Raw genomic sequence first — 19,136 nt, 5'->3', positions numbered from 1 at the left:
TTTTCAGATCTTTATACATGTATTCATATTTTCATTTAGAAATTTAAATTTCCATTCAGTAAATATATGCTTTTACAAATAAATATAGACTGATGACACTAGTAAGAGTAAATTTATCAATAAGCTTATTTATGATTAAATTATTGGCATTGAGAACTCATCTTTACATAATGATTTTAACAAGCTATGAAAACAAAATAATGAGATAATTTCAAAATAACTCATGGTGACTAACATTCTCTATTAAGATATTTAATCATGGATATATAATTAGGCTGTCAGCTTTTTAAATAAATATAATGTATATCAAAGTTTAGATTTAAAATAGAATATACAAATACAAACACATGTATCCCTAGTTTTAAGCCTTCTTTCTGTTTAAAGGAAAATTAATAGTGGATAAATAAAATATAAAGTCAGTTAAAATATTAATGCTTGCCTGTAGAATATGAAATTATCTTCACCCATTTATCATCTCACTAATCTGGTTAAAACCTATGTGTTTGTGAAACAAATTGATAATTACATTTACAAGAACATCCCTAATAGTATTATAGTTGATATACGTAACCTACTTCTCTCATTGGGGTAAAGATTTATAGAAACAACTGGCCCAGCCATGTCTTCTTTAAAATATTTTTTTTATTAATGTAAGTTAGATTTGGGTTACAAAATGCAAACTTTTTCAAAGTTTAAGATAAAGTACAAACAGCTCCAATTATTGTTTTCAGATACTCAAAGGAAAAGATTAAGTATGATTTCTTGTTGGTAATCTGGAGGGGAAAGTAGCACAAAGGGCACTTAGAAATAAGAATGTTAACTTAAGTATCAGCTAAAAAGGTGCTTTCTAAGTGTTATTCTTTTTGCTTTTAAGAATATTATTTGTTGAGCATTCAATATACTCATACTGGTTTACCAAATACATTTCTTTTTTTCAGCTGACTCTCCGAATTCACCTAAGACATAGTACTTACTCGTATGAGACAGTAAAGAAACTAAAGCTCTGGGCAGCCCAGGTGGTTTAGTGCCGCCTTTAGCCCAGGGCTTGATCCTGGAGACCTGGGATGTCAGACTCCCTGTGTGGAGTCTGCTTTTCCCTCTGCCTGTGTCTCTGTCTCTGTCTGTCTGTCTCTCTCTCTCTCTCTCTCTCTCTCTCTCTGTGTCTCATGAATACATAAACAAAATTAAAAAAAAAAAACTAAGTCTCAGAGAGGGTAACTTCTTTGCTCAAGTTTGAAAATAAACATAAATAAATCAATCAATAAATAAATAAAGAAAATGGCTAAATTGCAGACCAAACCAAGGCCATAAGATTCCAGAGTTTATGCTTTAGCCAACATTCAAATACAAATAAGCATATTTTATCTTTATAATTCATAGAATCAATTTGTTTACAAATAAATAGAGTTTCCATTAGCCAATAAATTGCCCAATTTAAAAAATATATTTCTTTGAAATCATACATTTGAAGATCACTTTATATTGTGTCAGCTCTATTACTAGGGTTTGTACTGATCTTTGAGGCCTATTAATCATTTAATATAAATTAATCCACTTAATGTTTAACAGTTACTACTGATTTCCCACTTTAGGCAGGCATGTAAAGATGAAGAAACAAGGTCTATGGATATTTCAATTATTAAAGTGTATTTTCAATTTAAAGAATGGACTCGATAAAAGTGCAAACAGAAAAAGCTTTCTTTTTCTCCACCTACTTTATTTCAAATCTCCCTTTTGGCCCCTGGATATTTCAAGTGGACCACCTCACTCTTGCAGTTATTTTAGGTCTTAAATGTTCTTAACTGTGTAATTAAGATTCACTTTTAGATATTAAGATGTACTGTCAAATTGAGCATCAAAATTTTAAAATCATCTGGTTCAAATTTTCTTTTATCTCCCAGTTCTGGTACAAATCTTAGCCTAACAACTTAAGGTAGAGGACCCTAGAAATATTGCCTTTGACTCACGTTCCACATTCTTTCCCTTCCATCTTCCTATACCTGCAGTGTTCAAGGAGAGGCAAACAGGAAAAATCTATCACCACTGTGTTTTTCTTTTGGCTAACGGTGGCTCCTGGCCAAAGACTAGCTCTTTTGTAGAACAGAACTGTGGGTTCTTTGGAGCATTCCTCTCCTGCTCTCCTTCCCCATGACTACTGCACTGTAGACAAGAGTAGTACTCTTCCTAAGCAATCTCCTATAGCCCTACTCAGTTCCCAATTCCCTCCCCGCCCACCAGGTTCTGCTCTGCCTGTGTCCACTTTGTGTTGGAGCATGCTTATCCTGTCAGGCAGCTGTCACTCATTTATATTCCCCAGTGCCCATTGGCCATAAGGAAACTCATGCACTTTTCCCATATGGAGAAAATGCAGGCTGTTTCCACTGCCACTCTCTCTCCAGTCCCTAGTTACCCTCAAGGGAAGCTCCAGCCTAACTTCTGACTTTGAATTCGTTACATAGGAAGTGAACATAAATCTTCATTTGTACAGCTACCTGCCCACAAACTTTAAGAACCTAGAGTCACTACTTCTTGTGAAGTTATTCATTATACTTTAGTTCAGTCTGATATTTTTCAAAAATCGGATCATGAAATCAGATTTATTTGGTTTTGGTCAGCATTTCATATTATAGAACGGAATAAAATAGAAAAGAATAAAATTTAGAATAGAATAACAGAATAAAGGTGTTTAATTTAGTTACACACACACAAAAAAAAATTTAGTTACACACACACACACATGCACACATCAGTTAAAAAAAAAAAATCTGAAAGCTCCTGCATGAATCCCACAGAAGCAATAGGTCTTGTGATTCTTTAGTGTAAAAAAAAAACCTTCAGGTGGGTAGTGATATGATGGCCTTCCTCCTTTAAGGTAACTCAGTATGAATTGTCTTGGAGCTTCCCTCCCTTGGTGTGCTGGATGGCACCATCTTCCCTTCTCCCACTTGAAAACAGTTCCTTGAAGATATATTATGCAGTCTTTTTAGGAAAGATATATATTCTAATCCTCATATATACACACATACCTAGAAACAGGTGATGGGTCTTGATAGTTGCTAGACCAATTTTGCTATTTTTTTAGTAAGTGTAGTATGGCTACATTTAGTACCTCTTTTTAAGAGTGTAACAGTATTTATCAATACTCTCAGATTTGGGGCTACGACCTAGATTTAAAATGACAGGAATGATTCTTTTCAAGTACCATTACATTTGGTCATCATAAATTGAGAAAATCTATATGGAGATTAGTACAGTTCAGTTTTGAAACCACTTTAACATGAATTGCATCTCCTTGAAAACAGTATAATAGTTTATAATTAATATTCATAATACCTTTCAAAATACAAATTTCCCTCTTCTTTATTTTTATCGAGTACTTTTGCTTCCCCATTATGATCATCTGTGCATGATGTGAGGGAAGAAATATTAAACCCTCCATACCAATCTCCATACCCTCTATACCATCCCTCTTCTCAGGGAGGCCAAATCCCATGTGGCCCTCAATGAGATCCTAATACTGCCATGTAGCTATCCCTCTCAAACCACAGTTAAAAACCATGTTGAGGGAGCAAACCCCTCTCTACCTGTGCAAAACCCTGTAAGATCAAACAGTTCCAGAAAACAGTAGCAGCCACTTTCTTCAAACAATGAATATTTCCAATAAGCCTATTTTTACATGACTCAAATTCTGGAAACCACCAACTGCCTCCAGATTCACTCAGTTCCTTCTTTGTCCAGCCTTTTCATTTTCCTTCTATTTTTTCATATGCCAGTCACATTCTCTTGACTCCAACCTGATTTACTTGTTTAGAGCTCCATCTTCAAGTTCTTTACAAATTACTGCTATTGCAGAGTTTCCATTTATTTGTGACTACTTTTCCCCCACCTGACCCAGGCTATAACCGAGCTCACTGCTTCTAGCCTGGCCCAACTTTGGTCTCATCAAAAGGCCACTTCCACATTTCCATATGATATAAGTTTGGATGTATCGTGTGGTAAAATCAATAGATCCTCCTATGCTTGTGTAACATTCCAATGGTTGTTGCTTGTATGTTAATTTGGGGTAGAGATGTCTATTGAAGAGACGAACAGAGATAGGGAGGAGTGTATCCTAAACCTCTTGGCCATCTCTTGGAACTGCTCTGTGCTCTCTGAAAAGATGCCTAAGGTTTTGTGCACACTTTTCTCAAGCCATATCTCTGGCTTTGACCCTATTGTTGTGGAGGTATTCTGAGAACAAAGTGTATGTAATCTTACTTCATATTAAATCTACCTCAATCACTCACTGTGGTAAAGGCCAATGTGTAAAGAGGCAGGAATGGGATGGATACTATGGGATCATGTATTTGTCACGTCTTCACTCCATAAGTAAATATTCTCTCTCAATAGAGCCCTGCAAGGAAGACGATTTCCAGTGTAAGAATGGAGAGTGTGTTCCATTGGTGAATCTCTGCGATGGCCTTCCGCACTGTAAGGATGGCTCAGATGAAGCACATTGTGGTATGTTCCATTTTAGGAAAACACTTTAATCACGTTAGCCTCTACATTTGGCTTCTACAAATGTAAAAGATTCAGAATGTGGTTATCAATATATGTCTTGGTGCTTTGAGGTATGATCATCCCCCCAGTGATTTCAGCACTTAGTAATGTTATTCTGGTTAGGAGAAAAGTTGACCAGCAGATCCCTGTTTTTTGTTTGTTTGTCTATTTAAGCTTGACTGCATTTAGTAACTTTAAGTCTAGGACAACTCATATTCACATAAAAAGCATAAAATACCATAGACAGAGAGACAATGGCCTGCACCAGGCCCTCTAGCACCACCCTATTAGCTAGGATAGTTTGCCCATTGCCTGCATATGGATACATCCTCATATTTATTTAGAACTGACTATGTTAGATTTGCTCCTTTGCATTTCTGGTTCTTCAGTACCTACTACTCCTGCTTTGTTGAGTCCTCAGTCTAGCCTACTTCCAGATCTCTATAAAATGATGAGCAATGACTACTTTTACTATGTCTTGCTTTTATTTCTAAGCAAATACTTAATGCTACTTATTATGCCATGCCCTGTAGCTGAGTGCTTGTAAAACACTCTTAACATAATAAGAATTAGTTCTTTTTGGCCATGATAAACCTGAGGCTTGGAGAAGTTAAGTGGCTGCCAAAGATCACACACCTAGTGAATGCTAGAGCTGCATTTCAACTTGAGTCTGCCTGATTTTAAACGTGAACAAGAACATTAACCTACAGAATTACAGTATAGTGTTTGTGGTAAAACTACCATTGCTGATGTTTCACCTGTTTGATAAACTAGCTTCACTGGGCCCAGTCCCTACTCAGCCACTCATAGCCTTTATACTGTATCCAAAATGCTTGTAAGGTAGCGGGGAAGAAGACGGAAACTAAGCAGCAAAAGAACAAGGCCAAAGAAAATAGTTTCTAGAGAAAGAAGTAAGGGGAAAAAATGCCTAAAGTTGTTTCTGAACTTGAATTTTCCTTCTTTTAGAGACTAAGCTTATAAGACATGATCCTCACAAATAACTTTATTTTCTATTTATTTGCTGTATTGATATGCAATAAACTTCTGTATCTCTGCCTTTTCCATCTTTATAGTTATATGAAGGAGCAACATTAAGTCTATCAAATTTGTATTTTTCAAGTTAGGCCTTCTAACATACTCTTAAGAAAAATTACAATCAATCTCATAACTCTAAATGTTAAGAACATTACACATGTAGTTTACCTTTTTTTTTTTTTTTTTTGAGCGAAAGCAAGGGGAGGAGGGACAAAGAGAGGGGGAGAGAGAGAGAATCTTAAGCAGGCTCCACCCCCAGCAAAAGCCTGGCAGGGTTCGATCTCAGGACCCTGAGATCATGACTTGAGCTGAAATCAAGAGTCAGACGCTTAAGCAATTGAGCCATCCAGGCACCTCAGAGCCCATCATTTACTCTTAACAGCTTAGGCCAAAGTGACCTTGTGTATGATCTGATCTCTTTAGTACGTCTTTTCAACGGCACAAGGAACAACAATGGTTTGGTGCAGTTCAGAATCCTGAGCAGATGGCATGTAGCTTGTGCTGACAACTGGACCGCCCAGATTTCAAATGATGTCTGTCAGCTGCTGGGACTAGGGTAAGTGATTCTTCTCAGGTCTGTTTTAAGAGATTCTCAAATGTTTTTATTGATATCAAATAGGGTTTATTAAGACATATAAATTTAAGAAAGTTATGAATTTAGAAAATACACATGAGCAAAAGGAAGACAAAAAATTTTGATTAAAGCCATTCTCAAAAACAACCACTGTTATATTTATAAAAATATTTATTTATAAAAATATAAATATGATAAAAAAAAAGAATTACCACAGGATCCGGCAATTGCATGTCAGGATATTTACCCCAATGAACTGATATATTTGCACACACACGTACAAAGCAGCTTTATTCAAAATATTCAAAAGGTGGAAATCCTATAATACAAAATTTTACAAAATATAATATTATATTGCTTTTTAGCCTACTTACACGGGCATTTCTCATGTCGATTAAATATTTTCTATAGATTATCAAAGAAAATGAAATATTCTTTGTTATACTATATTATAGTATATATATAACTAATCACAAAGGTCCTAGAGAACATGCTTTTGCTATATCTTTGCAACATTTTCACAATAATTCCTTCAGAAAATCTGTAGCAGTGTTACTATTGTGAGAAAAGATATGCAAAATTTCAAGGCTTTTTGAAGAAGCATAATGCAAGTGATAATTCCATATTAATGACACACCTAAGATTTATTATAGTTCCAGTCTGTCATAATACATCATATCAAATACACTAGTTCACCATATTCATTTCTTACCTTCCTATCAATCTCAAAAGTAATAAGGTTTAAAATAGAAGGGAATAGTAGTAATAATTTGCTTCTTTTAAGTTGTATAGTCAATTCTAATTCAGCATTCTGATCCTTTTGGTATTCATGATTTAGGACATTTAATCATATTAGATCACACATGGTTATTTTATCACTTATAGCACTATATTGTTTACTAGTATGTCTTGTCATTTTAAACTATAAAGTCTAAAAAAATAAAAAATAAAAAATAAACTATAAAGTCTATAAATACAGGAACTATGCTTATTTTATCCAATACTGCATTGCTACCATCTAGACTTATCATTGTCTCAAAATACAGGTAGTAAATAAACATTTGTTAAAGCAATAAATTATTCATTACAAATAAATATATATATGCATATAAATATAGAAATATCTAGCCATCTAAATGCCCAAAGTTGTTCAACATAAATCATTATCATTTTCCTTCTGTCCTGATGGGGAATGATTTTCTAATCCATTCTAAAAGTTTTGTATAAAGTGAAAAAAGGAAAATAATTCAAGTCCACTTCGACATATATCATGAGCATTTGGCAATTATCTCAACTGTTCCTAGCTCATCAAAATCAAAGGTAATTGATTGCTTTCTTTATAAAGAGCCCTTCTTTCTAGCTGATTAATAATCATGCAGTCTTCATGCTATACACAGATTTTCAAAATTTATTTCAAAATGTTTATTTTTTAATGCAAGACATATTTTCCACTAGAAATAACATTAATGTAGCAATTAGGTCTTGGTGTAACCTATAATAGCCGTTTAATTTCTAGTAGACTGGGAGAGTTACATTGTGTACTAATGCCGATCTAGTACCTAACCACCACATAGAAGTATTCCTATAGTAATAGGAAAATGTTTGAGGCCCTATTCAGAGTATCAGAAATGCCCCATAATTTCTTGCAATTTGAATTGAGAGTTTTCAACTTCCTTTACTTCCTAAAATACTGTTCATTCAGAATCTGAACTCCTCAGCTTTAAGTCTCATTCAAGTGATGTCAACCTCATTAGGAAGATAAATTTCTATAAAGAGCAAAAGGAGGATGTGAGTTTCATCATCCATTATGTAAATAATCATCAGTTTGGTTTATATGCATTAACCAGAGATTTCCTGCACTTTATATATATTATTGTTTTTATAATACATTATAGCTTGTATTCTAACAAATCTTTCAATGTGGGAAACTTGGAGAGCTAAGGAAGCTGAGTGGAGGGTAGGTTGTAGCGGGAATAATGTTTTTTGATGAAGAGGCAACAAAACACTGAACTGACAGTTGTTTATTTATCCTCACTTCAAGGAAACCACTGGGCAAGTGGCATTGATTCCAAACTCCTATTTCAGTGTTAATTTTAGTTCAATACAGGTGAGGCCCTAAGAAGTCATTTGCTTTCACTACTGAACTTGTCAGTAATTCTTACGAACTGTTTTACAGACTCAAGAATTTAGTAAAGGTTAAGCTAAGGAGATTGGTAACTTGACCTTGTTTCCACAAGTAATGAATCCAAATATCCTGGATGATGGAGATTTCACTGCACAGGAGCTTGTGTTCCAATTCACCATCTATCCAAGCATAATTATATGGTTATAGACACAGGAGTTCTTTTCATTCTGGTTGTGAATCTTAAATAAATAGTTTCCTGCAGGATATAGAGGGTCAAAATGAATCACTTACAAAGACCAAAGTATGAACATCTTCATTGACAGAAGTTTTTAAAATTTGAATTAAATATGTTGGGGATTCCTACAATTGCATGACATAATGTATTGCAAAGGAAAGATTTCTTTATTACTTAACAGTTGCTAATATAAATGTATTATTTTGATTACTCCTGATCAAAAATTTAAACATTAGCAAAGATATTGTGTCTGTTCCATGGATGAGTAAAACATGGCTTTTGCTTTAAATATGGTGGGGACAGACACATAAATAGATAATGACAAAATAAGGTGATAAATAAAAGGTGCTAGAAGAGAACCACTCAATTTGGGCATGTCAAGGAAGGCTTTCTAGAAAACAGCTTGAGCTAAGTGGATGACAGGCAATCCCACACAACTGTGTACTATCTATTTACATGTTTTCCCCCAGCCAGATTTTACTCTCTAGTTCACTGACCTCATTTTCCATGAATCACAGTCCTCCAGCAGGAGACAGGGACAAAGAACTAGATTATTTTTAGTGTGTATCAAGCAAATAGTACATCCCACTGCCTTAGATACAGTATTTTTTATGAAGGTCAGGCACTTGCTTTCTTCAGAAATGAGTCGGGTAATCTCTGCAAAGACTTTCATCTTTGGGCCTGCACTTATTAAATAGTCTCCACAGTGCTCTCGTAATTGAAAGAAAGTTATAGCCTTAATGAGAATGTGTCTAGACTGGGGCATGGTAACCGAAAGAAAACTTAGTGAGTTTAAAATGATGTGTTTGGTACAGTGGAAAGTAATTTAGGAGTCAATTTATTAAAAAGGCACTGTAGTCTCTCAAGATTATTTATGCAGATAGGGTACAAAATGCAATTCCCCCAAGATTCTAGTAAATCATGTTGAGGCAGATTTCATCAGCCTTCCCTCTTTTAAATGAAACATTTTCATTCCCTGCCATTTATAGCATGCATAAGTAAAAAAGTACTTTAAATAACACTTTCATGTCCCTGATCAAAGTATGAAAGAAAACATTTTACACCAATGCAAGAATAAATGTTAAAGAAACTTAGGGTTGTGATCTTTAAAACATTTCCTAGGAAAGCACACTACCTTGTTACTAATCCAAAAAATGAACTATGTGGTTGAATTGCCTTGCTGAGCCATTAAAAACTAGAAGTCATCAGGTCTGTACAGCTTCACAGAATTTAGGAAATACTAATGTCTTAAAAATAGATTTGGAAATAAAAATTAAAAAAAAAAAAAAAAAAAAGGGATCCCTGGGTGGCGCAGCGGTTTGGCGCCTGCCTTTGGCCCAGGGCGCGATCCTGGAGACCCGGGATCGAATCCCACGTCGGGCTCCCGGTGCATGGAGCCTGCTTCTCCCTCTGCCTGTGTCTCTGCACCTCTCTCTCTCTCTCTCTGTGACTATCATAAATAAATAAAAATTTAAAAAAAATAGATTTGGTTATACACACCGCTATTAGGCTGCTTATGAGGAGTTGCTGTTCATTTTTAAATCCTATAATAGTCCCGGGGCGCCTGGGCACTCAGTCTGTTAGGTTAAGTGTCTGCCTTTGGCTCAGGTCATGATCCCAGAGTTCTAGGATTGAGTGCCCCCCACACTCCCACCCCCATCCCCCACTCCCACCCTATCCCCAGGATCCCTGTTAGGCGGGCGGTGAGAGCGGCTGCTTCTCCCTCTCCCTTTGCCCCTCCCCCTGTTCCTGTGCTCTCTCTTTCTCTCTCAAATAAATAAAATCTCTAAAATCAATCAATCAATCCTATAACAGTCTTATGCAAGGTACCTTCTGTTCAAATGTCAGAAGCCTCAGGTTGAGCCTCTCATTCTCAAATCCAAAATAAGAAATAGAATTACTTCAAGTTCTTCCATTTCGGAAGTGTTTGGAAACTGCTGGGGATGAGGGGATAAAATGCTGTATTTATAAGCCTTCCAAATAAACAGAGCATTAATGGTTTAATAGCCTCTATAGGTACCACCACAAATTTGTATCCACGGTTTAAATGGGTCCTGGAAAACTGAAAATAGAACCTGTGATTCATATTAGTTTTAAAAATTGGTAGGCAAAAAGTGTTCTTGTCTTTGTCCATATTTCCCATCATTGTCCCCAAATTTTCAACCATGTGGGAAAAGCCTTAACACAAAACAACAAAGATAAGATACGGGAATTAATAGAAAAAAAAAATGTAACTACTAACTTCTACTTTAAATGACTTATTTTTTATTTGCTAACCTCACACAGAAATAATTAAATACTATTTTCTGTTATTTTTAATTTTTAATTTGCAAGTTTAGCACCAAAGGAAATTTTTATTGTGTTCTTAGCTATTTTCCTAGAGTGGGATGGGGTGAGAGGCAGGTGTGGGCAAGATGGTGGAAACATTGTATTTTACCAAGTTAAAAAGTTCACCATTTACCTGATATACAAACTATAACTCTGATGTTTTTTCCAATTTTAAAATTAGCAGTGAATTAACTAAATATAGGTAAGGAGAAATAATTATAGCAAAGCATAATAATTTTAGAACTTTCTAAGATTCATATTTAGTAAAGTTTATTATTTACCAGACTATGAAAAGCACAGTGGTTGGGAAATTCTCTCTGCTATGGCCAAGGGAGTGAAAGTAAGTGTACCACTGATTTGTAATCCAAAAGTTGGATCAGCAGCCCCCATACCTGGTTATAGTTAGAATCACCTCGTCTTTTACCCAGATATTTGGATTCAGTGTGGTCTAGGTCAGTGGTTTTTGACATATGATTTTCAGAACCAAACTAGTAGCATCTGCAAGCCTGGAATGCACATACAGAAATGCAAATTCTGGAGCTCCACCTGAGAGACCTACGCATGGGCAAGTCTAGAGTAAGATTGGCAGTCTGTGCTTGAAAGAGCCCTTCTGGCAATTCTGATGCTAAAGTTTGAGAACTGTAATCTAGGGTAGGCTTTCTTAAGCTTCTTTTGTGTGTCATGGACACTTTTGGCAGGCTACTAAAATTTACTAACCTCTTCTTAGAACTGTATATTTAAGTGTAAAAAATAAAATACATATAATTACAAAGGAAATTAACTTCCTAAAAAAAATAACTATCAAAGAGCACCTGGGTGGTTGAATTAAGTGTCCAATTTTTTATTTCATCTCAGGGTCATGAGATCAACCTCGCAGGGGGCTCCCAGTTGGCGTGAAACCTGCTTGAGATTCTCTCTCCCTCTGCCCCTCCTGCTCACACATTCTCTCTCTCTAAAAAAAAAACTTGTTAAATAAAAAATAACTATCAAAATATTATAAATATGACATAGTAATAGATATGTATAGTATCTAGTAATAGTAATTAGTCATAGTAATTAGTAATTAGTCATAGTAATAGATATATTTATTTATATATATATTTATTACATATATTTTATTTAGGTATTGAATAAAATATGTTGGCAGTTCTAATGATTACTATAAGACGAAAAGTGAGCATAAATAATTTTTTAGATGTATGCACCAACAGTTATAGGTGTTGCTATCAGTGTTAATGGTTAGTCACCTACATTTGTATAACAAAAAAGACTAAATTTCAATTAAAGGTTAGTAAGAGTTAGTTCTGTAATTATCTCTTATCTAACCACAAATCCCTTACTTATTATCACAGACAAGAAGTAGCTCCACAGACCCAGACCTTGCTAGTATGGGGCCTAGAGATCTCAGGTCTTTGCAGAGCCCTAGGTGATTTTGGTGGGGTAGTCTTGTTGTCCCAAAGTAACCCATGAACTTTTGTGTACTTGTTTCAGTAGAAAACAGAGAACTTGTACAAAGTATCTATCTCTAAAGTCTGGCACTTTGATTTCATCAGGTATTAAAAACAAAACAAAGTGAAATGAAACAAAACATCAAACTTTTTTTTTCTACTACAACCTGCTTGAGGGCCATCCCTGACTTAACCCAGGTGACTCCTTAGTCTTTTTTTTTTCTGACACCAGCCTATTTTAACTTCTCTAAAAAAATAAAACCTTTCTTGCCCAGTAGATCAAAACAAAAGTAGAGACTTTAAAGAAACCTCTGTAAGAAGGACATCATTAAAAGGGGGGAAAAATCTGCTGCTTGGTTTTCACCAACCGTAGCCTGGTTTTATTGCTTTCTCTGAAAAATTCATTCCTGATTTCTCCCACTAAATATTTAGTGGACTCTCTTATATGAAATGTAACTTATTTATATTGACATAACTCAGGGAGAATTCTCATTGTCTTTTTTATTTTGACTTTTATTCTAATGGGTGTTTCGTAACCCCAGAGAAATTTATGTAGCAAAGAAATTGTTGAGACTATAATCCTACATATAAAGGGTTAAGAAAATATCCCTTATGTTTGGCATAATTGTGAATCATCTACCAATAAATTTTCTACAACATATAGCTATTTAGTCTATAAAAGTCTGGCACAGACTTTTTTTTTTTTACTCAAAGACTTTTTCTTACTCAATCCATATGTATAAGCCAGCATCCTTTATCATTTCCTTAGACCCTGGTTTTGGGTTTTTTTTTTTTTTTTTTTTTTGGAGGGAGAGATTTATCTAAATTCAAGTTAATTAACATACAGTGCAGACAGCCACATACAGAAGAATGAAACTGGATTACTCTCTTACACCGTACACAAAAAAATAAATTCAAAATGAATGAAAGACCTAAATGTGAGACAGGAATCCATCAAAATCCTAGAGGAAACACAGGCAGCAACCTCTTCGACCTCAGCCACAGAAAATTCTTGCTAAGGCTCCTCTCTAAGTGCAAATGACATATCAGATAACGGACTAGTATCCTTAGATCCTGTTATTTGTGGGGAAGCTTCAATATTCTAAAACAGAAATAGTTGAGAACAGAAGAAAACTTTTGCTCTGTGAAATGAATAACCAAAATCTTCTCGTTCATTTTATTTCCCTCCTAAAAACTATTTCCAATTCCTCAACCTGTAAATAATACTGTATATTCTATGAGACCAAGGGCCATTTTTAATAAAATTGATAAAATCTAGTGGAACAATATACCTTCTGTCCCCTTCTTTAATTTTTTCTTCTTTAGGGATGCCCGGGTGACTCAGCAGTTGAGCATCTGCCTTTGGCCCAGGGCATTATCCTAGAGACCCGGGATTGACTCCCACATTGGGATCCCTGCATGGAGCCTGCTTCTCCCTCTGCCTGTCTCTCTGCCTCTCTCTCTGTGTCTCTCATGAATAAATAAATAAATAAATAAATAAATAAATAAATAAATAAAATCTTTAAAATTTTTTTTCCTTCTTCCACTTTCCCTTATTTTCATTCTTCCTTCTTTTCTTGCTTCCTTCCTCCCTTCCCTATTCCCTTCTTTCTTTTCTCATATCCTTCCATCTTCTTCTTTGCTTTATACGCTTACCTTTTCAAAAGAAACTGGGGTGATTTATTACAAAAGGTATGTGCAGTAAGATTAATAGAATAGTAGCTGAAAATAAGGTCTGAAGAAATAAAAAGACACATCTATAAAACGTACAGGGTCAGCACCATTACTAGTATTTCTCTCTGAGATTCCTGGAAACCTGTGCAAAAAAGAGAACATTAAAAATTGCATCATTTTAATTGTGAGATAGGATAAATGTTACCAGTTCCATAGGGAAGACAGATTTCTCCTGACACTAAATTCTAATGGAAATTTTGCATGCATGTCCTTATAAAGTAGTAATGCTTTAAAAAAAAAAATATGTGCACTGATCGTCCCAATGTTTATAGCAGCATTATCTACAATAGCCAAATGATGGAAAGAGCCTGAATGTCCCATCGACTAATGAGTGGATAAAGATGAGTGTGTACACACACACACACACACACACGCACACACACAATGGAATAATGGAATATTACCCGGCCATAAAAAATGAAATCTTGCCATTTGCAATGATGTGAATTGAGCTAGAGAATATTATGCTAAGTGAAATAAATCAGTCAGAGAAAGACAAATACCATATGGTTTCACTCATATGTGGAATTTAAGAAACAAAACAAATGAACATAGGGCGAATAAAAGAGGCAAACCAAGAAACAGACTCTTAACTATAGAGAGCAAATTGAGGGTTGCTAGAAGGTGTCTACACCTGAAACTTATATTACATTATATGTTAACTAACTGGAATTTAAATAAAAACTTGGAAAAAAGAAATATGTGCACTGAGAACACCTCTTAGTAAATGTAGCGGTGTATGCCATATGCCTCTTACCCAAAAATAAATAAACTCCAGTGGCAGGTAAGAAAATAAAGTTGCAAATGAGTCAATGATATAGTACAAGGGATTAAGGTCACATTCTCCAAGATGTTAAGCATAAGGATCCTGTCTCTGACAACCTCCCTTGAGTCTAATTTCTCTCTGCCACACTTGAGGTAGGAAATGCCAGGAATTTGTTTCCTTCCTAATATCATTAAATCTGTGGGATAATACAGAACAGCTACCAGACTGACCCATCAATTTTTCTCTTGTTCTTAAGATGGTAGCTCACACAAAGGAGGAAATTGATCAGGTGAAGATAATTTTTTCCACTGGCATTTTTTTTTCCTTCTGTGTGCCACAAAATCTTAGATGTCCAGGTCAGAAAATCCGAAAATAATCCAGTTTAACTGTTTGCCAAACTATGGTGGTGTTAGGTGAGTGCTAGGTGTGTTGTCATAAATGTGGTAAAGGACTAAGCAGTTGTAGCTGAAATGTGTCCAGTTCAGTCAAGCTGTTTACCTAACTGCCCTCATGTCCTGACTCTCTGAATAGGATGCTTTGCTCTCCTTTGCCTCCAACTCCTTTCATTCATCTTCCCCCCAACCTGCCGCCGCCCCGTTCAACCACTCTCCCCACCTTCTGCCCTGCCAAATCAATCCCATTCTTTCCCTCCAACCTGAAAAAGGGTCCATCCTTCTCTAAAACCCTTTTCAGAATAATCCCACCTAGCTCCATTCATGACTTAAGCCTTTTGGGGTGTGAAATGAGCAACAATGCCTGGCTGCAGCATTTGCAACATTTGTTATTCTGTTTAGCTTTAGTGTGTCCAACAGCTTAAAACGTCCCTACCTAAGCTCCTGCTTCAGGGAGGAATTCTTATCATGGCAAATACAGTCTGAGGATCAAGACAAAAGAGGAAACCCAAGCAGTCCTGAGAAGAGACACAGAAGATTTATACTGTACAAGACCCTCCAGGATATCTTTCTTTTGCTCCCTAGAATTCATCTCTGAGTGTATTTTTATACTCCATATATGACGTTAAAAATAATGATGGTGGATTGCATTTATATGCTTCTTTTCTCACATAGAATAAGGTTTTCCTGAAGCCAAAGGAGCCCTTGGAGGATGCATAACCTATACAGATGATAATAAAGGTTTAGAAATGGGTAGTCAGGAGGCATTAGCACGTCAACAAGGTAATGCTATATGGGCATGTTTCTTTTTTTTTTTTTTTTTTTTTTATGGGCATGTTTCTATGTGATACCAAATTTCTACAGATTTCAAACAGCTGTGCAAATGTGTGGTAGAGTTATCTAAATCTGCAGAGTAAAAATTTCCAGAATTTAAAAAATGCAAACCCTAGCCATAATCTTGACAGTTTCTCTGTAAAAATTAAAAACTAGTTTTGTGGGAAAGAAAAGGAAACTGAGGCAGGGAGCAACTCCGTGGCGTGCTTTAATTACAGAGCTTAATAGAAGTTACTCTCTCTCAATTCAATTTTTCAGTTTTTCTGAGATTTTGTTTCTCAAAAATAAATGGTGCTAATAAAAGGTTGCTAACCTTTCATTTGCTGAGAATATTTTAAATATACTTTATTGTCTCCATCATTTCTTAAAATAAGAAATAGTTTGTTGTAAATGTTCTCTGCAGCTTATATTCTGTTTACTGTGAATACAAACTGGAATAAATTGTGTTCAGTCTGGAAAAGGATGAGTTGAATTTGGCAGGATTTGAAATGCAAGTAATCGGTCTCAAATTAAACTCCAAATTCTAGCATCCAGCATGGACACCTGGAGATGTTTGTATGAACTGATGGCCTCTAGACACTGCTTTCAGGTTGCTGGCATCAGTATATATGACCAAAAAATGATTATGTGAATACTTTATACTTTTTTCCAAAGGAATGTCTCAGTTATTCTATCCTATGTTCTATATTCAAAACAATATGTCTGTTGTATTAACTTCAGTCTGTTTCCTCATGTAAGTTTAAGACTCGTAGAGGAAATCTAGAGAAGACAATCTCAGAATATAAACTACATCTTTTTTTCGATATGCACATATAATCTTTACTTTTTCCTCTGCCAGATAGTGAAAACATCACTATGGAACAGCATTTGAGAATCCAAGGGTAGAAGTATTAGCTGTTACTAAATATTTTATATTCTTTAAGCTTTGCCTTTAGTCTATTTTTTTCTCCTAGAATAGGCTTATGTTAAAATTTACTTGCCAATTCCATCATGGTATAATGCTAGTGGTAAGTGTATAATAAATAGATACTAGATTTTAAAAACTTATTTACAAATAACACTTCAATATGTTTTCAATTTAATTTTGTCCAAATTTTGTTTTGAATCTCCAGAGATATTAATACATCTTCTCAGGGTCTGTAATAAAAAGAGCTTGTGAGGGTACCTGGCCGGTTCAGTTGATAGAGCATGCAACTCTTGATCTCCAAGTCATGAGTTAGGTGTAGAGCTTACTTAATTAAAAAAAGAAAGAGAGAGAGGCCACCAGGGTATCTCAGTTGGTTAAGCGTCTGATTAACCAGGTCATGATTCCAGGGCCCTGGGGTCGAGCCCTGACCCCTGCATCTCATCAGTCTCCCTGATGAGCTGAGAGTCTGCTTCTCCCTCTGCCCCTCCCCCTGCTTGTGCTCTTTCTCCCTCTCTTGCTCTCTCTCTCAAATAAATAAATAAAATCTTTTTTGAAAAGAGGGAGAAAGAGTCAAGGGATGGAATCAAAACAGGTAGAAATAATGGAAAAGTGATATATATATATATATATATATATAGAGAGAGAGAGAGAGAGAGAGAGACAGACAGAGAGACAGAGAGAAAGAGAGCACACACATGGGGGAGCAAGGGAGAGGTAGGGGCAAAAAGAGAGGGAAAGAATGTCTTAAGCAGATTCTGTTTAACCAGCTGAGCCACCCAGGAGCCCCTTTGAGATATATTTTTAATGAATCACCCTTCAAGATGTTCCTTTATGTAGTTATGAATGTTGTCAAATGACAAAACTAAAACAATTTAGTATTGAGTCTGATGTTCTTTACTCAAGAGAAAACAATCCGTCAATCAGGGGAGTATAGTTAGTGCCTCACAAGCAGTGGAGCAGCCTTTCTTAGTGACCTTGGGCAAGAGGAAGCTTTGTGGAATGTTAGAAGAGGTAGCAGGGCACCATTGGCTAGGAGGTCAGGAATTTCTTTATAAGCTTAGCAGGTCCTATTTTCTAGGGCAAAGTAGGCTAGTGAAAGCTGACTTGGAAGATTGTGATGGTGTATATGAAGATTTCTTGACAGGAGGCCTTTCCTGTGTGGGCTGCCAGGTTTAGATCTGTGAAGTGGGCCAGGCCACTGCTGTGGCCTCCATTCTGTGGGGCCCAAAATGTGAATTAACTTCATCAGTGCCTTAAAACAAACCACCTATCAAGTAACTAGAAGTCATTTTGGAAGCCAAAAAGCTGACCCCCTGAACAAGTAAAAAATAGATATTATATTTGGATTTGACAGGGGTTCCCTGACTTGCAAGCATCAAAATCACCTGGAGGGTATATCAACGAACAGACGCTGGACCCCACCCCCAGAGTTTCTGATTGGGGTGTATAGAGTGGGACTAGGCAATTTGCATTTCTAGTACATTCCCTGGAGGCTCATACTGCTTGCCTCTAGAACATACTTTGGAAATCTTTGGTCATGGAGAGTCAGGAACACTAGAAGAATGCCCAACACATATAGGAATTAAGCAGAATAATGATATTGAGAATATTGTTGCAGGAATTCTCTGCTTTTAGTGCCTGTGGTCCTTGGTCACATCGCTTTGAAGGATGAAGAGGTAAACCAGACGAAGAGTGATGGGCAGCAAAGTTTATTGAGCAAGAGTATAAAGCTCCCAGAGAGGGAGGGGCGGCCCAGAGGGTTGCTCTAGGAATTTGTAAGTGTAAGGATTTTTACGAGCTCTTTTGCAGAATTATTTTAAGCAATCAGGGTATGCTGAGTTGTGCCAATCAAGACTTTGGTCACGTGTCTGTCTATCTATTAGGTTAATGTCTATGTGCTGATGGTCTTTCTTTGGTTAAAATCTGGGGCTTGGGAATCCCTGGAGCCTGCCTTAGGCCCAGGGCGTGATCCTGGAGTCCCGAGATCAAGTCCCACATCAGGCTCCCTACGTGGAGCCTGCTTCTCCCTCTGCCTATGTCTCTGCCTCTGTGTGTGTGTGTGTGTGTGTGTGTGTGTGTGTCTCATGAATAAATAAATAAAATCTTTATAAATAAATGAATGAATGAATAAATGATAAATAAATAAATAAATAAATAAATAAATAAAATCTGGGGCTTATTGTCTTAACTGCCCTCCTTGCTCATGATAGGGACAAATG

At 36.0% G+C, this 19,136-nt stretch overlaps 1 protein-coding gene across 2 annotated transcripts in view; it reads left to right on the top strand.

The window, feature by feature from the left end:
• TMPRSS15 (transmembrane serine protease 15) overlaps nucleotides 1-19,136 on the top strand; it is a 118,456-nt gene that overhangs the window by 73,204 nt on the left and 26,116 nt on the right. For both annotated transcript variants that reach the window (XM_072806609.1, XM_072806608.1), the window contains 2 exons: nucleotides 4,390-4,500; nucleotides 5,998-6,130. In XM_072806609.1, coding sequence (XP_072662710.1) covers nucleotides 4,390-4,500; nucleotides 5,998-6,130 — 244 coding nt within the window. The remainder of the gene's footprint in view (nucleotides 1-4,389; nucleotides 4,501-5,997; nucleotides 6,131-19,136) is intronic.

This window comes from Canis lupus, chromosome 30 (assembly GCF_048164855.1).
Source record: "Canis lupus baileyi chromosome 30, mCanLup2.hap1, whole genome shotgun sequence".
NCBI lineage: Eukaryota > Metazoa > Chordata > Mammalia > Carnivora > Canidae > Canis > Canis lupus.
The sequence above is the reverse complement of the archived record's forward strand: the minus strand, read 5'-3'. Positions and strand labels throughout refer to the sequence as shown.